Source organism: Microcaecilia unicolor, chromosome 9 (assembly GCF_901765095.1).
Source record: "Microcaecilia unicolor chromosome 9, aMicUni1.1, whole genome shotgun sequence".
Classification (NCBI taxonomy): domain Eukaryota; kingdom Metazoa; phylum Chordata; class Amphibia; order Gymnophiona; family Siphonopidae; genus Microcaecilia; species Microcaecilia unicolor.
Window position 1 is genome coordinate 91,207,805 of NC_044039.1, and position 27,026 is coordinate 91,234,830.

Below are 27,026 nucleotides of genomic sequence, written 5' to 3' on the forward strand. Positions count from 1 at the left end.
GATCATTTAAGAGTGTTGTACAGATCCAAGAATAGTAGGTTTGTGTTAGCTCGTTTTAAAATTTAATAAAAAGGTGTTATGGTAAAAGTTTTCAAGATTAATAAAGATCGCTCCTTTCTTTCTTCTTCTTGCATGCTTTCTTTCCTCTTCTTGTATTGCCATGCTTACTAGGCCTGCTTGGGCCACTATTACTTATATCAACTCTAGCCTGCTATTGTAGGAAATTTATTTTTGAAAGGCACTTTAGAATGTGTCTATCTTTAGGTCAGTAGGTTGCTTTTTCTAGTATTAGTGCTACCCCCATTGCTTGTTTATGATGCTTTCTGTTCACTTATTTTTCCTGAAACATTCTACCCACCACAACCAAATTTTCAAGGTAGGTAGAACTATATAAAATCTGTAAACCAAAGTATTTTCCAAGAAAACGGTAAAAAAAAAAATCAATTTTCCAGCTGCCATATCAGCACTGGTCAAAAGGTGGCGGTATCATAATAGATAACACTTGATGGCCACTGTACATGGCAGATGCCAGTGTTAATGGGGGATAACAGTTGGAAAAGAATTGCTGTCAGTAAATATTTCCATCTGACTGTAATTAAGAATGGCTCATTACATAACATAGTAGATGAAGGCAGAAAAAGACCTGCACGGTCCACCCAGTCTGCCCAACAAGATAAACTCACAGTGCCATTTTTTGTGTATACCTTACCTTGATTTGTACCTGTCTTTTTCAGGACACAGACCGTATAAGTCTGCCCAGCACTATCCCCGCCTCCCAACCATCAGCCCCACTACCGGCTCTGGCACAGACCGTTTAAGTCTGCCCAGCACTGTCCCCACCTCCCAACCACCAGCCCTGCCTCCCACCACCGGCTAAGCTTCTGGGGATCCCTTCCTTCTGAGCAGGATTCCTTTATGTTTATCCCGTATTATACTTCCCTGATGACAGAATATTTTAACTTGCAAAAATTTTTATTACCACTCTTTGTGATACAAAACTGGGTTAATGTTCAGGGTGTGGCATTCTTAAATTACTTATTTGTTCTGATTTCTCTGTGCTTTTTTTTTCTCGCTTGTATTTAAGGCTGATAATATCGATAACCTTTGATTTGCAGACTGTGAAAGTGAAAATGGTTGTGTTCGTATTAAGTGGTATTAAACCTAGGTAGTAAAAATCCTGGCGCTCAGGGCCTAGTGGTAGAAACTGGACTGGATATTATTGCTGGGGATATATAAACAAATATGAGTAGAAGGGAGAGGTGTGCCATTATTTAGATTTCATATACTGCTTCCTATGACAATGAAACCCCAAACAATTTACACTCGACCCTACCACTCATGGAGGAGCATTTTCCATATGATTTCTATGTCCGACTTTGGACATTTTGCAAAAAAACATCCACAATCTGAATAGGAAAGAAGGTCATTTTCAAAAAAGAATAACATCTATCTTTTTTTTTTAAATACTTTTTTGAACAATGTTTTGTGATTTGGATGTTTTTATTTTTTGGTCCATTTTCAAAAAGAAAAAAAAAATCCAAGTGCAAAACGCATAAAATCAAGCCGTTGGGATATAGAAGGAGCCAGCATTTATAGTAGACTGGTCCCCCAGACATCCCAGAAAAGCTATAGGGTACCCTAGAGGGCACTACAGTGGACTTTATATAAAGTGCTGCCAGGTACACATCTCACCATTGCTCCCTTATCTAGTCTTCTGAGCCACCCAAAACCCACCACCCCCAACTGTACACCACTACCATAGCCCTTAAGGGTGAAGGGGGCACCTATATGTGGGTTTCTGGTGTGGTATGGAGGGCTTACAGTTTCCTTCATTATTGTAACAGGTAGGGGGAGGTATGGGCCTGGGTCCACCTGTGTGCAGTGCACTGCACCCACCACTAGACTACTCCAGGGACCTGCATGCTGTTCTAATGGACCTGAGTATAACATCTGAGGCTGGCAATTAATGTTTTTAATCACATTTTTGGGAGGTGGGAAGGGGTTAGTGACCATTGGGAGAGTAAGGGGAGGTCACCCCTGATTCCCTCCATTGGTCATATGGTCATTTAGGGCACCTTTTTGTGGCTCTTTGCTATAAAAAAACAGGTCTAGCTTAGAATGTCTTAGTTTTAGTTCTGGACAATTTTGTTTTGTTCCATTATGGCTGAAAAACATCCCAAGTGTTAGGAATGGCCATATCCTGCCCTTAACACGCCCCTGACGCACTCCCTTGTGATTTGAACACACTTCTCATAGAAAAACTTCTATAAATTGGTTTTGAAAATACCAATTTGGACATTTTTGTGAGAAAAATGGCCAAATTCAGATTTATGCCACTTTTTGGATGTTTTTCTCGTTTGAAAATGAGCTCCTTAGTAACCCATAGTTAACAGCAATTGCCCCAACACAATACACATTAATTACAGTCCACCCTCTCAGCCACCATACTAACTAGCGACTACATGTTTAAATAACATCGCTTTTTATTGTTGCCATGTAGAGGATCTGGGACATGATGGGATGTTTATCATCACCTAATGGCTAGATTTAGTGTTCATTAGGAGCCACGGTTTCAGCCCATGCCTGAGGACTGTTGCTGTGGTGACTGGTCTAGCTGAGTTGATCAGTGACAAGAGGTAGGGGCTAAGAAGCGAGAAAATAATGTAGATGTGAAGGAAGGCTCACAGTGTCGTAGCCCAGCAGAGTACTTCCAAAGCCTTCTGGAAGTACATGTGCTACTGCCAATGAGAGGAGATGATGGGCTGGGAGCAATTTTTTCACCACTCCATATTTGCACCCTTTGTAGCCACACTGCCAGCACAGTCCTTGATATGGCAAAGATATATGCTTATAATTTTCCCTCTTCCTTTTCAGTGTGTGGGTTTCTACAGATACTGATGAAATAGAAGCACAAGCAAAGAGTTTGGGATCTGTAGTTCAAGTTCATCGTAGGAGTCCTGAGGTATCTAAAGATACAACCTCATCACAAGATACTATAAAAGAATTTCTCCAGTATCATCCAGGTAAGCTAGTTATCATTTTGTAAACTCGATGTACACTGCTCCTAGAGCCGGACAGAATTTTGGTTTTGGCACAGAAACCGACCCAAAATCTGGGTTCGAGTTTCAGCCGAAAATGCAAGCGCATTTTGGCTGAAACCAAACCTCTTGCCCCTCACCTTCCCACCACCCGAAGGCTCCACCTTTAAATCTCCTGGTGGTCCAGTGGGTTTTCAGGGCAAGAGCGATCCCCAGTTGCTCTTGTCCTTTTGGGTTATTCAGCCAAAATGGCTTCTAGAACATGCCGTGGGAGGTCCCAGTTGCCGTCATGGGATTGGAAGCAGCATATGCAGGAGCAATCGCCAATCACTTTTCCTTATGCTGTTTCCAGTCTCAAAATAGTCACCAGAACCTCCCAAGACTTCCTTGGGAAGTCCCTGAAACCAGGTGGGGGCAAGAGCAATTTGGGATCATTTTTGCCCTGAAGACCCACTAGACCAGCAGGAGGTATAAAGGTAGTACCAGGGGGGCTTTCGGGTGGTGGAGGAAAGGAAGTGTGGTGCTGAGAGTGATCGCTGGGGGTGGGGTGAGAGTGATAGTGGGAGGGGGGGGGGGCCCAAGAGTGATCGAGGAGGGGGGGGGGGTTGTTTTTCATTTTCAGTTGCTGGTTCAGTTTCGGTTGGCCTCTAGCTGCTCAAATAGCATCAGGCTTTGAAGTTGGTATATAAGAAATAATATAAAAATTTTGTTTAACACTGATTATTATTATTATTTTTTTAATCAGTTGCTGCTTTTCACAAATACAGGTACTTGACCATTGCTTTTGAGCTTGTACATTGGATAGACCGTTTTAAGGCCTCCAAGTGTAGTCCTCTTAACTCTCCGATTCAATTTTCCGCATATTTTTCCACAGACTTGTTGCTGGCATATGTCCCATAAGTTTGGTTTTCTGTCTACATTGTGTAACCTTTCAATAAGTTAGTCATATGCTGTCCAAACTGCCACACTATTTTGCAAGATGATGAGAATAACATAGGGGTTCTGGCACTGCGATTCAAAAGTCACTGCAAATTTATTTGGAAGAAAACGAAATGGGTATTCTTTAGTGTCCTTACCAGGCCAGTCTAGTCCAAATCCAGTGGGTACTGTTCCTGTCAACCAGCAGATGGAGATAGGGAAATCAAATAGTTCTATATGATTGGCCTTTTAAGGCACCATGCAGGCACAGATGTTCAGTATTGTCTCCAGCAGCTGGTAGTGGTTCACCATATAGGTCCTGGGCTTTTAGCTTAGTAGGCTCCTGAGCAAATTCTCCCTGTTCCAGTTGAGCTATCATATTTTATGAATCAAAGGGCTGGAAGAAAGAAAGTTGTCTCAGAAATATTTGGGCAGAAAAGAGAGAGTTCCAAGCACACCAAGAAGACAAAGCAGAAAAAATCACAAGTGGACCTCCAAGAACAGGACAAAGGGAGATCCTTGATTGAGAAAACCCGACATGGGCCATGTTTCGGCGACCAAACGCCTGCATCAGGGGTCTGGCAAAATATAAAAATTCACAATAAATAAGAGCTAATACATAATAAAAATTATATACATAATAAGATATCTTCCCACTGCAGCTCCTTGTAACTCTGGGCATGTCACTTAACCCTTCATTGACCCAGGTACAAAGAAGTACCTGTATATACTATGTAAACCACTTTGAATGTAGTTGCAAAAACCACAGAAAGTCGGTATATCAAGTTCATTTCCCTTTCACTAAAACATATGACATGTACAATGCACATAAAATTCCTAAATATTATGGCATGTCTAGTGAATTCCCAGTGTATATCAAACCATGTAATCAGACATAGATTATATGTATAGAGAGTTGCATTCTAAAGCTAACAAACAGGGAGACCTATAGAAAAAAAGACATATAAAAAAAAGGAACGTTTTAAAATACAAGAAAATCATTTAAAATCAAATAGACAAATACTTAAACAAAAGTGCAGTCATGAGATAACGCCACCAAAATAGCAATAAAAATAGTAATTGAAAAGAATAATGCATCCTGGCTTTCCGCGACAAAATGCAGATCTCTTAATGGAAGGAAATACACAAAGTTATCACAAAATTGAAATGTGAAGACATAAATAAACATAATGTGAAAAAATGTGCGATAGGTGGTAAAGATGCCAAAAAGTATCACCTGCATAAATATTCTGAAAAACAAGGTGAAAACTTATTGTGATCAGGATAAATGTCAACAGTACATAAATGAGGTGAAAACTTATTATTCATGAAAAAAAAAGTAGGCCATACTTCAGTACGAAAATCCTGCAGAGACATATATTTATATGTTAGATTAACTAAAACAAAAAGAAATTAAAAATAATAATAATAAGGAAATACTTAATGATATTGCGCTTGAAGTGTATGTGTTACACTCCTCCTCTACACCTGGCATTTAAAAGCCACTTGCCTATGCCTCCTTCTGCTTGAGGCAAGCTTGGTGCCACTTATAGTATGGGGGTCCAGGGCAATTGCCCTGTTTGCCACCACCTAACGCTAGCACTGGAGGAGAGAAAATAGAAGCTGAGAGTACAAATCCAGTGATGAGATTACAGCCAACCTAGATGGGATCAAATGCCTGATGGAAAAGCCAAGTTTTTAAAGCAGCTTTAAATTTTAATGGTTATGTTTCAGCTTGAATGGACAAGGGCAAAGAATTTCATAAAAGAGCAGTGAAAAAGACATTGCAGTGTCTGGGTGTTTTTAAACTAGCCTGCTTTGGACTAGGCAATACTAAGCAGTGGTCATTTAGAGAATGGAGTAAACGGGCGAGGGAATACGGGATTGTGAGAGATGATAAATAGAGGGGCAGGCCAGGCCTAAATGCCTTAAAGGTGAATATAAGAATTTTGAAAATTATCCATTGCTTGACTGGGAGCCAGTGATGGCTTTGGAGTTAAGGAGAAACATGGTCATATCATAGGGTATGACAAGAGAAGTCTAATAGCTGTATTTTGAAGAGACTGTAATTTATTTAAACGAGAGTGAGGACAACCCAGATAACCTGTATTGCAGTAGTCCAATCTGGAAGTCAGCAAAGAGAGGATAAGAGAATGAAGGGTATTGTGGTCAAAATACATCATGTTGTGAAAACTTGATCTGATGAATTAAATCTGATTTCAAGGATAGTCTAGGAACAGGGCTGTGGAGTCTTGAGTCAGTAAAAATGTTCTGACTCCATCTCCAAACCAAAAACTTACAACATTATTATATGGTTAAACTATCATTTCCATATCATCAAGCTGATCAATCCATAGACTGGTGGGTTGTGTCCATCTACCAGCAGGTGGAGATAGAGAGCAAACTTTTGCCTCCCTATATGTGGTCATGTGCTGCCGGAAACTCCCCAGTATGTTCTCTATCTCAGCAGGTGGTGGTCACACACAGCAGCAGCTCTGGCTAGGCCTCCAAGCCTAATCCTTAGGTTTTGTTGAGGCCTGGGGTTGAGGGCTCTTTTGAGCAAGTGCAAACCTGGTGGTGCCAGGTCCCTCCTTTTCTCCCCCCTCCCGCTGGCTCCGTTTAAAAAAAAAAAAAAAAAAAAAAAAAAAAAAAATTTTAAACGTCCTTAAAGGCGTTTATTTCGACGTTTATTTAAACGTTCATTGCAGCTACTCACTGGGACACCAGTTCGTTACAGCTCGGAGCGGCAAGCAGGTAATTTTACCTTTTTATAGCGGGCAGGGGGTTCCCCGATTCTTCTCCTCGTGGCATATGGCGTCGGAGGGCGAGGGCGCAAAGGGTCGCTCCCCGGATCGCTTGAGCGCTTCTAGAGGGGATGCGGGGGTCTTACAGCCTGATTCGCCCTTGTTGGGTGACAGTTTCGTGACCGATGAATGTTCCGGTCCTTCCTCCGGCGTGGCGGTTTTTCCCGCCATAAACGCCCATCCCCCGCTCCTCGCCTCCGCCATCTTGGCCGGCCACGCGGCTCGGACGGCTTCTTCGGGGCCGCCCTTGAGGTTGGAGACATTAATGCCATGAACGCCCTTAATTTGGGCGAGGGCACAAAGCGGCTAAAGTAAGCGCCGCTCTTCCCGCGCGGCTCCTTCGCGGAGTGTCGCGCCGGACGCCATTTTGGATGCGCAGCATGTTTCTCCCCCGCTCTTGCGAGCGCCGGTTGAGGGTGCGTCTAGGGCTGTTGCCCAGGCTGCGGAAGTGCACAGTCTGGGGGGTTTCTCCCCCGAGTTTGTTTTGCTGCTGCATCAGGCTTTCCTCATGCACAACGCTGCCCCTGCTCCCTCTTCTGATAAAGAGGTTGAGGTTCCCAGAGGTAAACGCCCTCGGGTTGATTTCCAGGCCTTGGAGGACTGTGTCTCCTCCGATGTAGATGAGGGCAGCGTGTCTGAGGTCTCCCAACGGTCCTTTGCGGATTCCTTGGAGGAGACGGATCCCCGCTCGGATGGAGCGGATGACCCCTCTGCAGCGCGTTTAGCCCAGAGGATTTGCCCAACCTGTTAGTGCAGGCCATGGGCATTTTGAAGATTTCCTCTCCGGAGGACGTCTCTCCCTCAGCCCCTGTTGGCTCTGCCATTATGCTGGGGACGAAGCGCCGCCTAGAACCTTCCACGTGCATGATGCCATGCACACCTTAATTTCGGCTCAATGGGATGTCCCGAAAGCGAGCCTCAAGGTGGCTAGGGCTATGTCCCGCCTCTATCCTTTACCTGAAAGTGAACGTGAGGCCTATCTGTGGCCTACTGTGGATTCTTTAATCACTGTGGTGACTAAGAAAACGGCTTTGCCGGTGGAAGGTGGCACGGCCCTAAAGGACGCCCAAGACAGAAGATTGGAGGCGGCCTTAAGGTCGTCCTTTGAGGCAACTGCTTTAAGTTTGCAGGCCTCGGTTTGCGGTTCCTATGTGGCCAGGGCGTGCCTGACTATGGTGCAGCGGGCTTCCCCCTCGGATCATTCCTTGAGGGTTGATTGGCCGGCCCTGGAATCGGGCCTAGCCTATTTGGCAGACTTGCTGTATGATGTCTTGAGAGCCTCAGCTAAAGGCATTGCTCAGACAGTCTCTGCGCGGCGGTGGCTTTGGCTGAAACATTGGTCTGCTGACCACGCCTCTAAATCCCGCCTGGCTAGATTGCCTTTTAAAGGCAAGCTGCTCTTTGGGGTCGAGCTGGACAAAATCGTGACCGATCTCGGCACGTCTAAGGGCAGAAGTTACCAGAGGTCAGGGCTCGGGCTAGTACTCGTCCCGGTACCTCCAGAGGACGGTTTCAGGAAGCCCGTCGGTACCGCCCGGGCAGGTCGGGCTCCTCTGCCCCCTCTTCCTTCAAGAGGTTTTTCTCCCCCAAGCAGCATTCATTTCGCAGAGACCGCCGTCCCGGAGGTGCTCCCTCCGGTCCTCCCCCAGGGTCTCGTACCCAGTGACGGGGCCTTGGTCCACGCCCCAGTGCAGATTGGAGGACGGCTGTCCTCGTTTCTGGGTGAGCGGACCACAGTAACTTCACAAGCTTGGGTGCTGGAAGTCATCAGAGACGGCTACAAGCTAGAGTTCTGCCGACCCTTAAGAGACGGGTTTGTACTCTCTCCCTGCAAGTCTCCGGTCAAAGCTGTGGCAGTGCAGCAGACCTTGGACAACCTGATCCGCCTGGGTGCGGTCGTTCCGGTGCCAAAAAATCAGATTGGCAAGGGACGTTACTCCATTTACTTTGTGGTACCAAAGAAAGGAGATTCTGTCCGGCCTATCCTCGACCTCAAAGGGGTCAATCGGGCCTTGAAAGTGGAGACTCTCCGCTCTGTTATAGCGGCAGTGAAGGCAGGAGAGTTCTTGGCTTCCTTGGGCATCTAGGAAGCGTACCTGCATATTCCCATCTGGCCTCCTCTCCAACGCTTTCTGCGTTTTACAGTCCTGAGACGACACTTCCAGTTCAGAGCCCTCCCTTTCGGGTTGGCTACTGCTCCGCGGACCTTTTCCAAAGTAATGGGGGTCATAGCGGCCTTCCTGCTAAAGGAAGAAGTACAAGTCCATCCTTATCTGGACGACTGGTTGATCCGAGCCCCCTCTTATGCAGAGTGCGGCAAGCTATGGACCGGGTAGTTGCTCTTTTGAGCTCCCTAGGATGGATCATCAACTGGAAGAAGAGCCAGCTGCGCCCGACTCAGTCCCTGGAGTATCTGGGAGTTCGATTCGACACCCAAGTGGGCAGAGTGTTCCTGCCAGACAATCGGATTGTCAAGCTTCAGGCTCAGGTGGACTAGTTCCTAGTAGCCTCTCCTATTCGGGCTTCGGACTACGTGCAGCTGTTGGGCTCTATGACGGCCACGATGGAAGTAGTGCCCTGAGCCAGGGCTCATATGAGACCACTACAGCTATCTCTGCTGTTGCGCTGGACTCCGATGTCGGAGGATTATGCTGTGCGCCTTCCCTTGGACCCAGCAGTGCGCAAGGCGCTGAGCTGGTGGACGCAGACATTCAAGTTGTCTGCAGGAATGCCTCTGGTGACCCCGGAGTGGATTGTCGTCACGACAGACGCCTCCTTGATGGGCTGGGGAGCCCAATGCTTGGGAAGGACAGCGCAGGGGCTCTGGTCTCCTGCAGAGGCAAGTGGTCTATCAACCTCCTGGAACTCAGAGCCATTCGGTTGGTGTTTTTGGAGTTCATCCCGGTACTGGTGTTGAAGCCTGTACGGGTCCTGTCGGACAATGCCACGGCTGTGGCTTATATCAACCGCCAGGGAGGTACCAAGAGCGCCCCTCTAGCCAAGGAGGCTATGAGTCTATGCCAGTGGGCGGAAGCGAACCTGGAGCAGCTTTCAGCGGCCCACATTGCCGGAGTCATGAATGTCAAGGCGGACTTTCTCAGTCGCCATACCTTGGAGCCCGGAGAGTGGCAACTATCTGCTCAGGCGTTCTTGGACATCACGAAGCACTGGGGCCAGCCGAGCCTAGATCTGTTGGCGTCATCGGCCAATTGCCAAGTGCCGCGCTTTTTCAGCAGAGGACGGGACCCTCGATCCCTGGGAGTAGATGCTCTTCTCCAACAGTGGCCGACACAAGAGCTTCTCTATGTGTTCCCGCCCTGGCCCATGTTGGGCAGGGTGCTAGACCGGGTGGCAAAGCATCCCGGCAGGGTAATCCTGGTGGGTCCGGATTGGCCCAGACGTCCCTGGTATGCGGACTTGATCAGGCTCTCAGTCGACGATCCTCTGCGGCTCTCAGTGGAGCAGGGCCTGTTACATCAGGGTCCCGTGGTGATGGAGGATCCCTCCCCCTTTGGTCTTACGGCCTGGCTATTGAGCGGCAGCGTCTGAGAAAGAAGGGCTTCTCAGACAAGGTCATCGCCACTATGCTGAGAGCGAGGAAGCGCTCTACTTCTACTGCTTACGCCAGGGTTTGGCGTATCTTTGCAGCGTGGTGTGAAGCAGGCTCACTTTCTCCCTTCACTGCTCCAATTTCTTCAGTGTTGGCAGTTCCTGCAAGAAGGTCTGGAGAAAGGCCTGTCGCTCAGTTCCCTTAAAGTCCAGGTAGCGGCTCTGGCGTGCTTCAGGGGCCGCCTGAAGGGTGCTTCCCTGGCTTCGCAGCCAGATGTGGTGCGCTTTCTCAAGGGAGTTAATCACCTGCGCCCTCCTCTGCACTCAGTGGTGCCTGCGTGGAATCTCAACCTGGTGTTAAGAGCCTTGCAGAAGCCGCCTTTTGAACCCTTGTCGAGGGCATCTCTGAAAGACCTGACGTTGAAAGCAGTCTTTTTGGTGGCTATCACTTCAGCCAGAAGAGTTTCCGAGCTCCAGGCGCTCTCATGTCGAGAGCCTTTTCTGCAGTTCACTGAGCAGGAGTGACTATTCGCACAGTGCCTTCCTTCCTGCCCAAGATTGTTTCTCGCTTCCATGTGAATCAGCAGCCCTGTCTCCCTTCCTTTCGGAGGGAGGACTACCCAGAGGAGTACTCTGCTCTTAAATATCTGGATGTGAGACGAGTCATCATCAGATACTTGGAAGTGACCAATGATTTCCGGAAATCGGATCATCTGTTTGTCCTGTTTACAGGTCCTCGTAAGGGTCTGCAGGCTGCTAAGCCTACAGTGGCAAGATGGGTCAAGGAAGCCATTGCAGCGGCTTATGTGGCCGCGGGGAAGGTGCCGCCTATCCAGCTGAAGGCTCACTCCACGAGAGCTCAGGCGACCTCGATGGCAGAGGCCGGGTCCGTCTCCTTGGAAGAGATATGCAAGGCGGCAACTTGGGCTTCGGCTCATACATTCTCCAAGCATTACCGTTTGACTGTGGCTGCACGGGCGGAGGCCCGGTTTGGAGCTTCAGTGTTGAGGTCAGGGATTTCAATGTCCCGCCCTGGGTGAGTACTGCTTCGGTACATCCCACCAGTCTATGGATTGATCAGCTTGATGATATGGAAGGTAAAATTATGTATAATCATACCTGATAATTTTCTTTCCATTAATCATAGCTGATCAATCCATAGCCCCTCCCAGATATCTGTACTGTTTTTATTCTGGTTGCATTTCAGGTTCAAGTTTAGTCTTCAGTTTCTTCAGAAAGACTTCGTGTTCAAGTTTTTTCACTTGGATTCTTCAAGAGTTGAGACGAGTTTGTGTTACAGTGAGCTGCTGCATTCCTCTCCCTTCCGTTTTACGGGGCTGGATTGAGACATAAATTCTGCCGGCACTCCCTCCCGCTTCGTGCGGCTGTAGGGCAGCTTTGTACCCTTCCCGCTTCGGCGGTGTTAGGGTCAGTCAGCTCCTCCCGCGGTTGCGGTTGCAGGATAAGCCAGATCCCCCCGCATCGGCGGGTGTGGTGTCCCTCCCCCGCTCCGCGGGGATGAGCTGGACGGATTCCCCTCCCCCACTTGTGTGGGGATGAGCTGGGTTAATTCCCCTCCCCCGTTTCGGCGGTGGTGAGCTGGGCAGAGTGTCCCTTCGTGGGTGTAATTCTCTAAGTGCTGAGTCCTGCGGATGGAGCTTTGATATCGACATACTGAGGAGTTTCCGGCAGCACATGACCACATATAGGGAGGCAAAAGTTTGCTCTCTATCTCCACCTGCTGGTAGATGGACACAACCCACCAGTCTATGGATTGATCAGCTATGATTAATGGAAAGAAAATTATCAGGTATGATTATACATAATTTTACCTTTGTGCGTGTGTATATATATATATATATATATATATATATATATATATATATATATATATAATTTTGTCCTATTTAAAGCCTAATATCAATTCACTTTTTCCAAGACCATTAACCAATAGGAATTCACCAATCTGATTGGTTGATGGCTGGTATTTAAGACTATCACCTACCTCAATCAGTCATTAGCTTCTTCAGCTTGTCTGTTCAGTAGTCTGTCTCCCTACAACTTCTCACCCTCTCACCTTTTTCTTTTCTGTCCACTATGACCACCCCCAAACACACACACACACACACAGTCTCTCAGCTAGAGAGTTGCACGGGGACAGAAATCTTACCCATCCTCGTCCGTCCCCACTGAAATCTTACCTATCCCCACCCATCCCCGTAAGAATTTAAGTGTGCATAAAAGAAAATTCCGGTCAGCTCCCTCAGTCTGTCTCTGGATTTGAGCCACAGCACTGTAGGCAAGGAAGGAAGGGAAGCTGAAACTTTGAACACTCTGGTGTGCACATGTAAGATTTGTCTCTGATTTACTGGCACTGTGTGCTGAGAGGTCACCACATGCATATGCCAGTAGGTCAGGTGACAACCAATGCTCATGCCTGTGTCAGAGCTGAGGTCTGTGCATCAGCCCGGGAGCAAAGAGGATTAATTGTAACACAGTAAGTGACAGCAAATAAAGACCTGATCAGTCTATCCAGTCTGCCCAGTAGTCACACTCATTATCAATTCATGATTAAATCAACGAGTGTGATGATATATACTTGATTATGGTCTCTCTTTCGTGTTTCTGGAACATAGACCATAGAAGTCTATCTGGCCCTATCCTTATGTTCCAACTGCTGGAGTTGCCGTTGAAGCCCACTCCAGTCTATTTGTTTTCTCATTTGTGGGACACAGACTGTAAAAGTCTGTCCAGCACTGTCCTCATGTTCCAGCCACTGAAGTTGCTGTCTAAGCCTTTTCAGCCCATCCTAAACCAGATTGCCATATATGAGACAGACAATACAAGTCTGCCCAGTATCAGCCCTAGTTTATCACAGCCAGAGTCATCATCTAAGCATCACTTGACACATCCATACACATGCAGCCATTTAAGGTTAGGTTTTTTATAACTTCCATTTTCTTATTAGAGATCCTCTGTGTTCATCCTATGCCTTTTTGAATTCCATCATCATTTGTGTCTCTACCACCTCCTTAATGGAAGACTTTCCACATTTGTGCTGTTAAATCAAGGAAGAAGAGGAGGAGGAGACAGCACTCAAAGAACTTGGTACTCGGTAGATGAGAGGCTGGTGCAGGTGCAGCTTACACTTCCACAGGAACCCCGCAGAACTGCTTCCATCCCTGTCGGAACCCCACAGGAACTGCTTCCGTCCCTGTGGGAGCCCTGCAGAACTGCTTCTGTCCCTGCAGGAATCCTGCGTGTTCCGTGGGTTTCCCGTGAACCCCGTTCCCATGCAGCTGTCTACTTTCAGCCCCTCTTTTTCAATCCCACATATGTACTTTCCATATCTTCCAGCTTCTCTTTCCTCTGCAGCTTGTGCTTCCTATGTCTGCTCTTCTTCCTCTCTGCCAGCTCCCTTCCCTCATTTACAGCCCATGTCCCCTTTCCAAGTTTCTCACAGGCTGTTTCTACTCCTCTCAGACAGCGCCACTCCCATCCCCTGTCCCCATCATCCAACCTCTTCCCCTTACCAGATCCTTTCTACCTCTTTTAGCCCTTCACAGCAATTATCTTTTTCTCATCCAGTAAATCTTTTCAGTCTCCTTTACCATGTTCTAACCGCTGTCCTTTTCCCAGTGTTTCTCTGTCTTTCATCTTAACTGCTTAACGTTTAAAAGGTTGTAAGTGATGTGACCACATCGCACCATTTTTTTTTTTTCAAAAAATTCACTGGCTACCAGTACATACAGGGCTAAATTTAAAACTCTGATCTTCAAGTCCCTTAAAGGAAATGGCCCAGAGTACTTGAAGAACAGGAATTTCCTCTACACACCTTCAAGGTCACTGAGGCCCTCCCAAGGAGTATCTGTAACCACACCCTCTCCAAAGGACATCACATGATACGATACCTGCAAGCGAGCCTTCTTCGGACTAGCCCCCACACTGTAGAATGCACTCCCTGAAACGCTTTGCTCAACACAAGACTATCTCTACTTCAGGAAGCAGGTGAAAGCTGGGCTCTTCAACAAAGCCTTTAATGGACGAAGTAACTAATGTGCTAGACACACACACTAACACTATAGCAGGACATGTTTATCTACTTCTATCCTATCTAAATAATATTCAACCACCTTTCTGACCTCATTTGCAACTTTCTTTAATTAGTCCCTTAGTTTATTACTCCTGTTAATCTTACCTGTCTATATGGTCCATCTTTGCTTATACCCTATGCTATCTATTAAAATTGTTTATTGCGTATTGACATTGTAATGTAGCATACTATGGGGCTCGTTTTCAAAGCACTTTGACTCACAAAATTCCATAGGTTACTATGGAGGTGTATTTTCAAAGCACTTAGACTTTGTAAGTCTATGTGCTTTGAAAATAAGCCTCCACTTCATACTTTGTATTCTCCGAGGACAAGCAGGCTGCTTGTTCTCACTGATGGGTGACGTCCACGGCAGGCCCTCCAATCGGAAAACTTCACTAGCAAAGGCCTTTGCTAGTCCTCGCGCGCCGATGCGCACCGCGCATGCGCGGCCGTCTTCCCGCCCGAACCGGCTCTTGTTCGTCAGTCTTCTTTTGTCCGCGCTCGGGACAGTCGTGTTTTGCCGCCATTTCGTGCCCCTCAAGTTGACCCTCGCGCGTCTTCGCGATTTTCGCTAAAAAAAAAGAGAGACCTTTCGGTCTTTGCCCCTTCCCGTGTTTCCAGTTTTTTCCCCAGCGTAAGTTTCCTTTCGCTTTCGGTATCAGCCTATTTGGCCTCGGTACGGGTTTTTTCTCCCTTATTTTTGGTGCCTTTCGTCGTCATCGCGAATTTTGATTTCGCCGGCGTGATTTTTCCGCCCATGTCATCGAAGTTTTCCAGCGGCTTCAAGAAGTGCACCCAGTGCGCCCGGGTAATCTCGCTCACTGATAGGCACGCTTCGTGTCTTCAGTGTCTGGGGGCTGGGCACCGCCCGCAGGCCTGCAGTCTTTGTGCTCTCTTGAAAAAGAGGACTCAGGTAGCGAGATTGGCCCAGTGGAACGTGTTGTTCTCGGGCTCTTTGACAACAACAGCACAGGACGCATCGAGTGCATTGACGTCGACAGCATCAAAGTCTTTGACCTCGGCATTGACGGCATCGAGGCTTCGACCCTCTGCATCGTCGGTACCGAGACATTGAAAGGCTGCGTCGACGTGGGTGGTACCGGGACCTCCGCTATTGCTGATGTCGTCGGACGGTGGTGCTTCGACTGGAGTGCAGATGAGGGCTGTCCATTCCCCTGCTGGTGGCGGTGAGCCTTCGGGTGGGCCTGCCCTGAGGGCTCCTGCGGTACAGCCCCCCCGAGACCGACCTGCCTCGGCCCCGAGGAAGAGACGGTTGGATTCTATGTCCTCCTCGTCGGTACTGGGAAGCTCCAGTGGCATGCTTTGTTTGAAGAAATCAAAGAAGCATCGACACCGGTCTCCTTCCCGCCTCGGTACCGAGAGCTCTGGGTCACCAAGGGAGTCGGCACCCAGTAGGCATCGGCACCGGGAGGACCGCTCACCCTCTGTTCAGGAGGTGTCAATGCGCTCTACCTTGGAGAGCCCGGAACCGCCTTCACGCCCGGAACAGACTCTGACCTCGACGCCTGCATCGGCTTCCCAGTCTTTCTCCACAGCCGCTCTGCACGAGAGTCTCCGAGCCGTTCTTCCAGAGATTCTGGGAGAGCTGTTGTGCCCTTCTCCTCCGGTACCGGGGGTGCTTGCGCCTCCGGTACCGTCGAGCGAGGCGCCGGCTGGCCCTTTGCCCGGGGTGAGGTCTCCGGCATCGGTACCGGCTGCGGCCGCCTCCCAGGAAGACTCCCCGACAACGTCGGTGGAGGGAGCTTCGCCGGTGCTGGCGAGGGAGTCTACCTCTCGACGCTCCCACCGTGGCCGTGTTTCCACGGAGTCGAGTCGGGCACGGCTTCAGACACAGGTTCTTGAACTTGTGTCTGATACCGATGGTGAGGCCTCGTGGGAGGAGGAGGAGGACATCAGATATTTCTCTGACGAGGAGTCTGATGGCCTTCCTTCTGATCCCACTCCCTCCCCTGAAAGGCAGCTTTCTCCTCCCGAGAGTCTGTCTTTTGCGGCCTTTGTCCGGGAGATGTCTACGGCCATACCCTTCCCGGTGGTCGTGGAGGATGAGCTCAGAGCTGAGATGTTTGAGCTCTTTGATATCCTTCTCCACCTAAGGAAGCGTCCACAGTACCCATGCATCATGTCCTGAAAAAGACATTGCTGGCGAACTGGACCAAGCCACTAACTAATCCCCACATCCCCAAGAAGATCGAATCCCAGTACCGGATCCATGGGGACCCAGAGCTGATGCGCACTCAGTTGCCTCATGACTCTGGTGTGGTGGATCTGGCCCTAAAGAAGGCTAAGAGTTCTAGGGAGCATGCTTCGGCGCCCCCGGGCAAGGACTCTAGAACCTTAGACTCCTTTGGGAGGAAGGCCTACCATTCTTCTATGCTCGTGGCCAAGATCCAGTCCTACCAGCTCTACACGAGCATCCACATGCGGAACAATGTGCGACAGTTGGCGGGCTTGGTGGACAAGCTCCCTTCTGAGCAAGCCAAGCCGTTTCAGGAGGTGGTCAGGCAGCTGAAGGCGTGCAGAAAATTCCTGGCCAGAGGGGTATATGATACCTTCGATGTTGTGTCCAGGGCCACTGCTCTCAAGGTGTGGTGATGCGCAGACTCTCATGGCTGCGTGCCTCCGACCTGGAGAATAGGATCCAGCAGCGGATTGCGGACTCCCCTTGCCGAGCAGACAACATTTTTGGAGAAAAGGTCGAACAGGTGGTAGAACAGCTCCACCAGCGGGATAACGCTTTCGACAAATTCTCCCGCCAGCAGCCTTCAGCATCTACCTCATCAGGTAGATGTTTTTATGGGGGAAGGAAGGCTGTTCCCTACTCTTCTGGTAAGCGTAGGTACAATCCTCCCTCTCGACAGCCTGCGGCCCAGGCTAAGCCCCAGCGCGCTCGCTCTCGTCAGCAGCGTGCGCCTCAGCAAGGCCCCACAGCTCCCCAGCAAAAGCAGGGGGCGAGCTTTTGACTGGCTCCAGAAGAGCATAGCCGATGTCAAAGTGTCCGTGCCGGACGATCTGCCGGTCAGAGGGAGGTTGAAAGTTTTTCACCAAAGGTGGCCTCTCATAACCTCTGACCAGTGGGTTCTCCAAATAGTCCGGCAAGGATACACCCTCAATTTGGCCGCCACGCCTCCAAATTGTCCACCAGGAGCTCAGCCCTTCAGCTTCCAGCACAAGCAGGTACTTGCAGAAGAACTCTCCGCCCTTCTCAGCGCCAATGCGGTCGAGCCCGTGCCACCGGGGCAAGAAGGGCTGGGATTCTATTCCAGGTACTTCCTTGTGGAAAAGAAAACAGGGGGGATGCGTCCCATCCTAGACCTAAGGGCCCTGAACAAATATCTGGTCAAAGAAAAGTTCAGGATGCTTTCCCTGGGCACCCTTCTTCCCATGATTCAGGAAAACGATTGGCTATGCTCTCTGGACTTAAAGGATGCTTATACACACATCCCGATACTGCCAGCTCACAGACAGTATCTTCGATTTCGTCTGGGATCACGTCACTTCCAGTACTGTGTGCTACCCTTTGGGCTCGCCTCTGCGCCCAGAGTGTTCACGAAGTGCCTAGCTGTGGTAGCAGCAGCGCTTCGCAGGCTCGGAGTGCACGTGTTCCCTTATCTCGACGATTGGCTGGTGAAGAACACTTCCGAGGCAGGAGCTCTACAGTCCATGCAGATGACTATTCGCCTCCTGGAGCTACTGGGGTTTGTGATAAATTATCCAAAGTCCCATCTTCTCCCAGTACAGAGACTAGAATTCATAGGAGCTCTGCTGGATTCTTGGACGGCTCGGGCCTATCTCCCGGAGACAAGGGCCAACAATCTGCTGTCCCTCGTCTCCCGGGTACGAGCGTCCCAGCAGATCACAGCTCAGCAGATGTTGAGATTGCTAGGCCACATGGCCTCCACAGTTCATGTCACTCTCATGGCTCGTCTCCGCATGCGATCTGCTCAATGGAACCTAGTTTCCCAGTGGTTTCAAGCTGCTGGGGATCTAGAGGACGTGATCCACCTGTCCACGAGTTTTCTCAAATCCCTTTGGGCCAATTTGACTCTGGGACGCCCCTTCCAAATTCCTCAGCCACAAAAGGTGCTGACTACGGATGCGTCTCTCCTGGGGTGGGGAGCTCATGTCGATGGACTTCACACTCAAGGAAGCTGGTCCCTCCAGGAACGCGATCTGCAGATCAATCTCCTGGAGTTACGAGCGGTCTGGAACGCTCTGAAGGCTTTCAGAGATCGGCTGTCCCACCAAATTATCCAAATTCAGACAGACAACCAGGTTGCCATGTATTACATCAACAAGCAGGGGGGCACCGAATCTCGCCCCCTGTGTCAGGAAGCCGTCAGCATGTGGCTCTGGGCTCGCCGTTACGGCATGTGGCTCCAAGCCACGTATCTGGCAGGCGTTAACAGTCTGGCCGACAGATTGAGCAGGATTATGCAACCTCACGAGTGGTCGCTCAACTCCAGAGTAGTGCGCCGGATCTTCCAAGAGTGAGGCACCCCCTTGGTAGATCTCTTTGCATCTCGAGCCAACCACAAGGTCCCTCAGTTCTGTTCCAGACTTCAGGCCCACGGCCGACTGGCATCGGATGCCTTCCTCCTGGATTGGGGGGAAGGCCTGCTGTATGCTTATCCTCCCATACCTCTGGTGGGGAAGACTTTGTTGAAACTCAAGCACGACCGAGGCACCATGATTCTGATTGCTCCCTTTTGGCCGCGTCAGATCTGGTTCCCTCTCCTACTGGAGTTATCCTCCGAAGAACCGTGGAGATTGGAGTGTTTTCCAACCCTCATCACACAGAACGAAGGGGCGCTTCTGCATCCCAACCTCCAGTCTCTGGCTCTCACGGCCTGGATGTTGAGAGCGTAGACTTTGCCTCTTTGGGTCTGTCGGAGGGTGTCTCCCGTGTCTTGCTTGCTTCCAGAAAAGATTCCAGTAAGAGGAGTTACTTCTTTTTATGGAGGAGGTTTGCCGTCTGGTGTGACATCAAGGCCTTAGATCCTCGCTCTTGTCCTACACAGACCCTGCTTGACTACCTTCTGCACTTGTCTGAGTCTGGTCTCAAGACCAACTCTGTAAGGGTTCACCTTAGCGCAATCAGTGCATACCATTACCGTGTGGAAGGTAAGCTGATCTCAGGACAGCCTTTAGTTGTTCGCTTCATGAGAGGTTTGCTTTTGTCAAAGCCCCCCGTCAAACCTCCTACAGTGTCATTGGATCTCAATGTCGTTCTCACCCAGCTGATGAAACCTCCTTTTGAGCCACTGAACTCCTGCCATCTGAAGTACTTGACCTGGAAGGTCATTTTCTTGGTTGCAGTTACTTCAGCTCGTAGAGTCAGTGAGCTTCAGGCCCTGGTAGCTCATGCTCCTTATACCAAATTTCATCATAATAGAGTAGTCCTCCGCACTCACCCTAAGTTCTTGCCGAAGGTAGTGTAGGAATTCCATCTGAACCAGTCAATTGTCTTGCCAACATTCTTTCCCCGTCCTCATTCCTGCCCTGCTGCACACATTGGACTGCAAAAGAGCATTGGCGTTCTATCTGGAGCGGACACAACCCAACAGTCCGCCCAAATGTTTGTTTCTTTTGATCCCAACAGGAGGGGAGTGGCTGTGGGGAAACACACCATTTCCAATTGGCTAGCAGATTGCATTTCCTTCACTTACGCCCAGGCTGGGCTGGCTCTTGAGGGTCATGTCACGGCTCACAATGTTAGAGCCATGGCAGCGCAGCGGCCCACTTGAAGTCAGCCACTATTGAAGAGATCTGCAAAGCTGCGACGTGGTCATCTGTCCACACATTCACATCTCATTACTGCCTGCAGCAGGATACCTGACACGACAGTCGGTTCGGGCAGTCAGTGCTTCAGAATCTGTTCGGGGTTTAGAATCCAACTCCACCCCCCTAGGCCCATGTTTATTCTGTTCCAGGCTACACTCTCAGTTAGTTGGATAAGTTGTTAGGTCAATCTCAGTTATGTCCTCGCCATTGCGAGGCCCAATTGACCATGTTTGTTGTTTTCAGTGAGCCTGGGGGCTAGGGATACCCCATTAGTAAGAACAAGCAGCCTGCTTGTCCTCGGAGAAAACGAATGCTACATACCTGTAGAAGGTATTCTCCGAGGACAGCAGGCTGATTGTTCTCACAAACCCGCCCGCCTCCCCTTTTGGAGTTGTGTCTTCCCTTGTCTTTGTCTTGCTAAATACGGGACTAACGAACACGAGCCGGCTCGGGCAGGAAGACGGCCGCGCATGCGCGGTGCGCATTAGCGCGCGAGGACTAGCAAAGGCCTTTGCTAGTGAAGTTTTCCGATTGGAGGGGGTGCTGTGGACGTCACCCATCAGTGAGAACAATCAGCCTGCTGTCCTCTGAGAATACCTTCTACAGGTATGTAGCATTCGCTTTGTTATTTGAATGTTTTTACTGCTGTAATTGCCTACTGCTTATGTTTGACTTATTCTTGCTGTACACTACCTTGAGTGAATTCCTTCAAAAAGGCAGTAAATAAATCCTAATAAATAAAGCATCACACACTGGTGCCATTCCAGTGTAGTAAGGGGCAGTGAGCGTGCCAGGCCATACAGAATGTATTTCAGAAGTAAGGTGAGAGAAGAAAGTCACTCTTCTCCTGTAGTATGTTCATGAAGCGCAAAATTGCATTATAGAATGCTGGAGTGATTCTATATATTAACCCAGTCATTCCAAAATCCTGGTCTGAGAGGCACCCCAGCCAGTCTGGTTTTCAGGATATCCACAATAAATATTCATGAGAGAGATTTGCATTCAGTGGAGGCATTGCATGCAAATATCTTATAAATATTCGGTGTGAATATCTTGAAAACCTGATTGGCTGAGGTGCCTCCAGGACCAGGTTGGGAATCACTGCATTAATGACTTTCAGAATTACTTTTAATTATCTGTAAGCCAATAATTTACTCATCGAATGTCACTTGATTTCTTTTTCATTATCTAGAGGTTGATCTTGTTGGACATATTCAAGCTACTTCTCCCTGTCTTCATCCAGAAGACCTCATAAATGTAGTACATATGATCAGGAAAGATAAATTTGATTGTGTCTTTGCGGTTGTGAGACGACATCAGTTTCGCTGGCAAGAGGTAAAGCCAGGTAAGTTTTTTTTTTTTTGTTTTTTTTTAAGTTCTAATTGGTAATTGGTAGACATTTAGGAACCTTTTTAGTAAGGCTTGTTAATGCTGTTAATATGTTATTTTACCACAGGACCCATTTTTATGCAAGGGAACCTAGTTACTAATAATGCATGTTAACCGCGGTAGTATAGGCTGGTAACTCTAGTTGTTAATTTGTTGTAAGCATGTATGGATATGAGTTGTGTTCAGTAGTTTGGACTCTAGAAAGGCATTTCTATTACTAGACACTCAGGATATGCACCCCTTTGCCTGTAAGTGCCCTAAGTGCTATTCTATAATGGCGTACACTGGGCCATGTAGTAACGAAGTAGATGTAATTTGTTATAATACTTCATGAGTTTTGCATGTAACAAGCTACAGTTTGAAGCAATATTTCGCACTTGTAACTAATTTCTTTTCTTGTGTACTTTCTTACTTTGTAAAAAAGTACTCTTTTTATTTTCACATAAAAGTAGGTCTTTTTTTACATGATTTTTAACCAAAAGTCTTGGTGTGCGCATGTACTGCTATGGATTTACAGCCTGCTTCACTGACACAGACTACTCAATTACTGTGGATTCTTTTGGATTCGTATTAGGTAAATGAAACCTTTTTATTAGAGGTTCTAAAATCTACAATGATTAAGCTATATACACACAATTTTTTATTTTATTTTTTTTAATTTTTGTTATATTTGTACCCCGCACTTTCCCACTCATGGCAGGCTCAATGCGGCTTACATGGGCCAATGGAGGGTTAAGTGACTTGCCCAGAGTCACAAGGAGCTGCCTGTGCCTGAGGTGGGAATCGAACTCAGTTCCCCAGGACCAAAGTCCACCACCCTAACCACTAGGCCACTCCACAATGAATAGCTATATAACTAAAAAGAAACAATACCTATCTATAAATAATCATTGCATCACTGGTCTCTACATCTAAGCAATGCTAAGAGTTCCTAGACCAGAAAAGAAGCAATAATACACTTTTTATTATACATACGTCCATCACTGATCATTATATCATCCAGGCTGTTATCAGCTGGGGAGCCCTGTTCACAGCGAAAGCCAGGAGCTTCTTTGACCAGGAGTCTGGTTCTACGCGGTGCGTCTACGCATAGATGAGCTTCCCACTTCACTGCCAGAGGCCTCCCTTTTCTTATTAGGTTTAAAACTCATGTTCAGAGCTAAGGAAAATTACAGAATGCTTGAGAGTTTCTCTGTTTAGGTAAACAAGCCATACTGAGGGAATGTGGTCACACGTTTCCTAGTCCAGGTGGCCGATCTGAACTCAAAAACAGGCTCCATCTTTCCCTTCACATAACAAATTAATTAGAGCTGTATCTTATTTTCTGCATTCCAACTTATTTTCACACAATCAAAGTTAAAAAATAGTTTTTTAACAGAATTACTTCTAATCACAAATACAGACCCCGAGTGCACTTGTTGATCAAGGCAGATAGAGTTCAAAAGCAATCTCTAAAATCCTTTTCATTACATGTGCAGCAGTGGAAAAACAACAAGAAACAGTTAGTCTTCAGCCTGTGTGTGCACAACCGCCATTCTGCCATTCCCCCTCCCAAACAGGAAATCAGTGTCAGGAGGCAGAGTCAGCGGCAGTGCATGTAAAGACTGATGCCCCATGATTGTTCAGTTTTTGCTGCTGAGATTAGCAGCAGCCGAGGGTGTGTCACAAGTTGTTTCATTTAAAATTTTGAGAATGGCGAGTAAGGATCAACAAGTTGAAGAGGACCGAAAGATATCGGGTGATTTGTATTTTATTTTGGTCTCATTTAGATTCTATTTTTCACTGTTTAAGCATTAATAGGGCCCTTTACCAAACTGTGGTAAAAAGTGGCCTTAGCGAGCCCTTACAGAGGTCATACTTGTGTGCTAATGCCATTTGTACCACAGGGGTAAAATGGACAATTTTCCGGTTTCCCTTATTAATAGCCATGCGCTAATTTTCTCATTTGCTAACCGATTAGTGCAAAACATGCCCAATCTCCACCCCCAGAGCTAAAAACAAAAATTTTATATTTTAGCTTGTGGGTATCACGTGCCAATCTCAAAGTTACCATGGGATGCCTGAGCGCACCCCGCAGTAAAGCGTTTTTTTGTTGTTGCTGTAAGCGTGTGTAAGCAGCTTGGTAAAAGGGCCCCATAGTGTGCTGTGTGTGCCAAAAAAAGAGGAAATACCAGCATATCTGAATCCTGTCTAATTTGTGAAAATCCAAGGAGGTTAGTGTCGGTACTGCTTTAATTTCATTTAAAACTCGCCACATGCATTTATTTGAACCAAATTATGTTCGTGCCTGTGTGTGTTTGTGTGAGTGTAATATGAACATGTGAAGTGGCATATGCTAGGTAGTGTGGATTCAAACAGTGTATAGGGCTAGATATAATAGATTTTTAAATTACTTTTCAAATTTCTTTCTCTGTAGTTTCTCTTTAATAAGCGGTTCCTGAGTGTATCTGATTGTACATTCTGATAGGTGAAGTTCCTTTATTGTCTTAAACACATCAAGTGCTGTAGAAAAGAACTTCTGGTTGCAAATATAGACCTGACAAACAGAACTTATATATTAGGTTGTTTAATTTTTTGGTAGTGCATATATCCAATAAAAATCCAACAATACGATAAACTTCTTACTTCACGCAACCAAAAAGGTGAAGCAGCAGAAGATTAATCATGACCAGCTGAAAACCAGTTGTATTCTACAGGTTCAAAACCCATTTTGCAATCGGCTTCATACAGCTTGATCTTTGAATGCATCGTGGATGTTCTACAACTATTCTCATTTTCCATACTGATCCTTGGAATAGTTCCAGATCGAACACGGACATCAAGAATACATGAATTGGCACCAGAAATGCAACTGAAGCTGACCTGATACTGAAGAAGCAATGTTGGGTTGCAACAACTACTTGTTTGGTCTGCGCCCCACAGGTCAAATCTGGGCATTATGGTTCATTGGATCAACGAAAAGATGATACAGCGATCCGGCAGCGGGGGAGGGTCAATGCCAGCAGCGGGCAGGCAGGACCGGGGATCTTTCCTGCCTGCCCCGAAGAATTCGCTACACAACCTGGGTGGCTGGAGGGGAGGCAGGTGAGAGAGCAGGGTCGCTGGACATGGGTGGCTGCAGGGGGAGAGGAGGGTCACTGGACATGGGTGGCTGCACGGGTGAGGGAGCGGGTGAGGGGGTCCTCAGACCAGAGAGGTTGGGGGTGGAAGGGGGTCCTCAGACCATAAAGGGGGGGGGGGGTCCTGAGAGAGGGGGGGGTGGGGGCACACGCTCACTTTGTCTCTCACATACACTCTCTCTGACACACTCTCTGTCTATCACACACTATCTCTCTGTCTCGCACACACAGACACTTTGTCTCTCACACACATTCTCTCCCTCTCACACAAACACACACACACACACACACACACACACACACTCTGTCTCTCTCTTACACACACACTCCATCTCTCACATACTCTCTCCCTCTCACACACACACACACACTCTGTCTCTCTCTCTCATTCTCTCTCTTACACACACACTCCATCTCTCACACACTCTCTCAAGCATACACTCCAAGGAAAACCTTGCTAGCGCCCGTTTCATTTCTGACAGAAACGGGCCTTTTTTACTAGTAACAAAATTATATTGATCAAAGACGATTATTGAAACATTGCAAGGAATGGAGGTTTTTTTTTTTTAAAGACATCTGGTGGTGTTTTTTTGAAGAAGACTTCTGTCTTTTTGAGGGGTTCTGGTTACACTGAGGTCTTTTTTTTTTTTCTCCATTTATTTTTAAACTGAGGAAAATGCTGGTTATTTTCAATGAAGAGAGGAGATTTCAGATATTGTTTTATATCTAATTTGTACAAAGCCATTGAACAGTTTTCACATGATGATACTGATAATGGTGAAGTTAGCGATGACATGGAGTATCGCAGCATGGAGGAAATAATGTTTTGGAGGTAAATGGAACCACCACTTGACATCAGCATTGCAGTTGTCATTCATTTGAATTTAGTGGCAGCAGCTGCATAATATAGCTTTAAAAAATATGTATTGTTCTACAAAAGTGACATGTCAGGTTCTTTGAAATAAGCAGTCACAAAAGGTTATTTCATTGGAGATCATCAAACAAGCATTCAGAGTTCACTTTGTCACTCCGAAATCAAACTTAATGGAGGTTACCCATTATAATACCGGAGTCTATAAAGTGCCAACACAAAAAAATTACTCTTGCTGCTGTTCAAAGACTTTTGAGGTCTTTCCTCTATTAATAATAAAAATTCTAAAACGTTCTAAATTTTGACGCTGTGAATGAATGAAAAATTGTGAACTTTGTTTTCTGGAAAAAAAAACTGCCATAATGGGGTTGGCTTGTAGAAATAGTGCCAAAGGATGTCCCGTTTTAATAAGTATGCATTTTGATGAGTGATTTGAACTTACAGTGAGTGGGGTGTCTGTGTATGTGAAGTAGGATTCAGTGTATTGGAAAGTGACAAGACTATGAATTCTTTTTTTTTGTAGTAGTAGTTGAGTTATTGTACTATTTCATTGTAGGTAATTGGACAAAGCCTTTTAATTTTACTCCAGCTAAGAGACCACGTCGACAGGATTGGCCTGGAGAGCTGTGTGAAAATGGATCGTTTTATTTTGGTACCAAACATAATATAAATAAAGGTTGCATGCAGGTTTGTATTCCTTTGTGTGTTTTATATACACATCTGTTCAATACAACAAAAATATTTTATCTTTACCTTATCAAATGTTCCGTATCCATTTTTTAATTTAAATGTAATCGCATTCCTTTTCTGATACACAAGGGGTTGAATTATCATGGGTTTGAGACTTGGTTGTGGCTGAAGCCTTGATAATTTGTTTCAAGCCTTTACTAATTCATCTCCTTGTGTGTGTTACCTTATATCCAGTATATGCAGGAGTACTTTTCAAAATCCAAATTCCTATATTTGGCTCTTTAAAGAGAAAATGAGGGATCAAGGAATACCTTAAAATAACAACCTGAATGTGCTCAATTTCCTTGAAGGAAAAGTGAACAGAGTGGATGTAGCTGCTTTTTGCTCCTTTTATCAAGACATAAACATTAGAGACACTGGTGGCATGGAATAAGAGGGCATTTAACAACATGCTTTACTGTCTGAGAAAAACTTAATGCAGAATTCCCTTTGAAATCTTGGGCTGGGCTGGCAGGCAAAAGTACCCATGTGCATTACAGAGAAGAGGTGCTGTGAGAAGACTTTCTGAGGGGAAGAAAATGTCACAGGTGAGTCTTTTGCCTGCTAGGAAATTGCATTTAAACTTGGGAAAAGGTAGACTTTAGAATTAAATAATCTCAGTTTCTTTATTTTAAGTTATAATAATAATAATAAGTTCCTCAGCGACCCTCCAAACCGGTCAAGACGCGTGGGTTATGTACTCCTACCAGCAGA

General features: G+C 47.0%; 1 protein-coding gene across 1 annotated transcript in view; it reads left to right on the plus strand.

Annotated features, from left to right (window-relative positions):
* Positions 1-27,026, plus strand: part of CMAS (cytidine monophosphate N-acetylneuraminic acid synthetase) — a 114,909-nt gene that overhangs the window by 33,591 nt on the left and 54,292 nt on the right. The window contains exons 2-4 of the mRNA XM_030213782.1: positions 2,875-3,023; positions 21,397-21,549; positions 26,140-26,270. Coding sequence (XP_030069642.1) covers positions 2,875-3,023; positions 21,397-21,549; positions 26,140-26,270 — 433 coding nt within the window. The remainder of the gene's footprint in view (positions 1-2,874; positions 3,024-21,396; positions 21,550-26,139; positions 26,271-27,026) is intronic.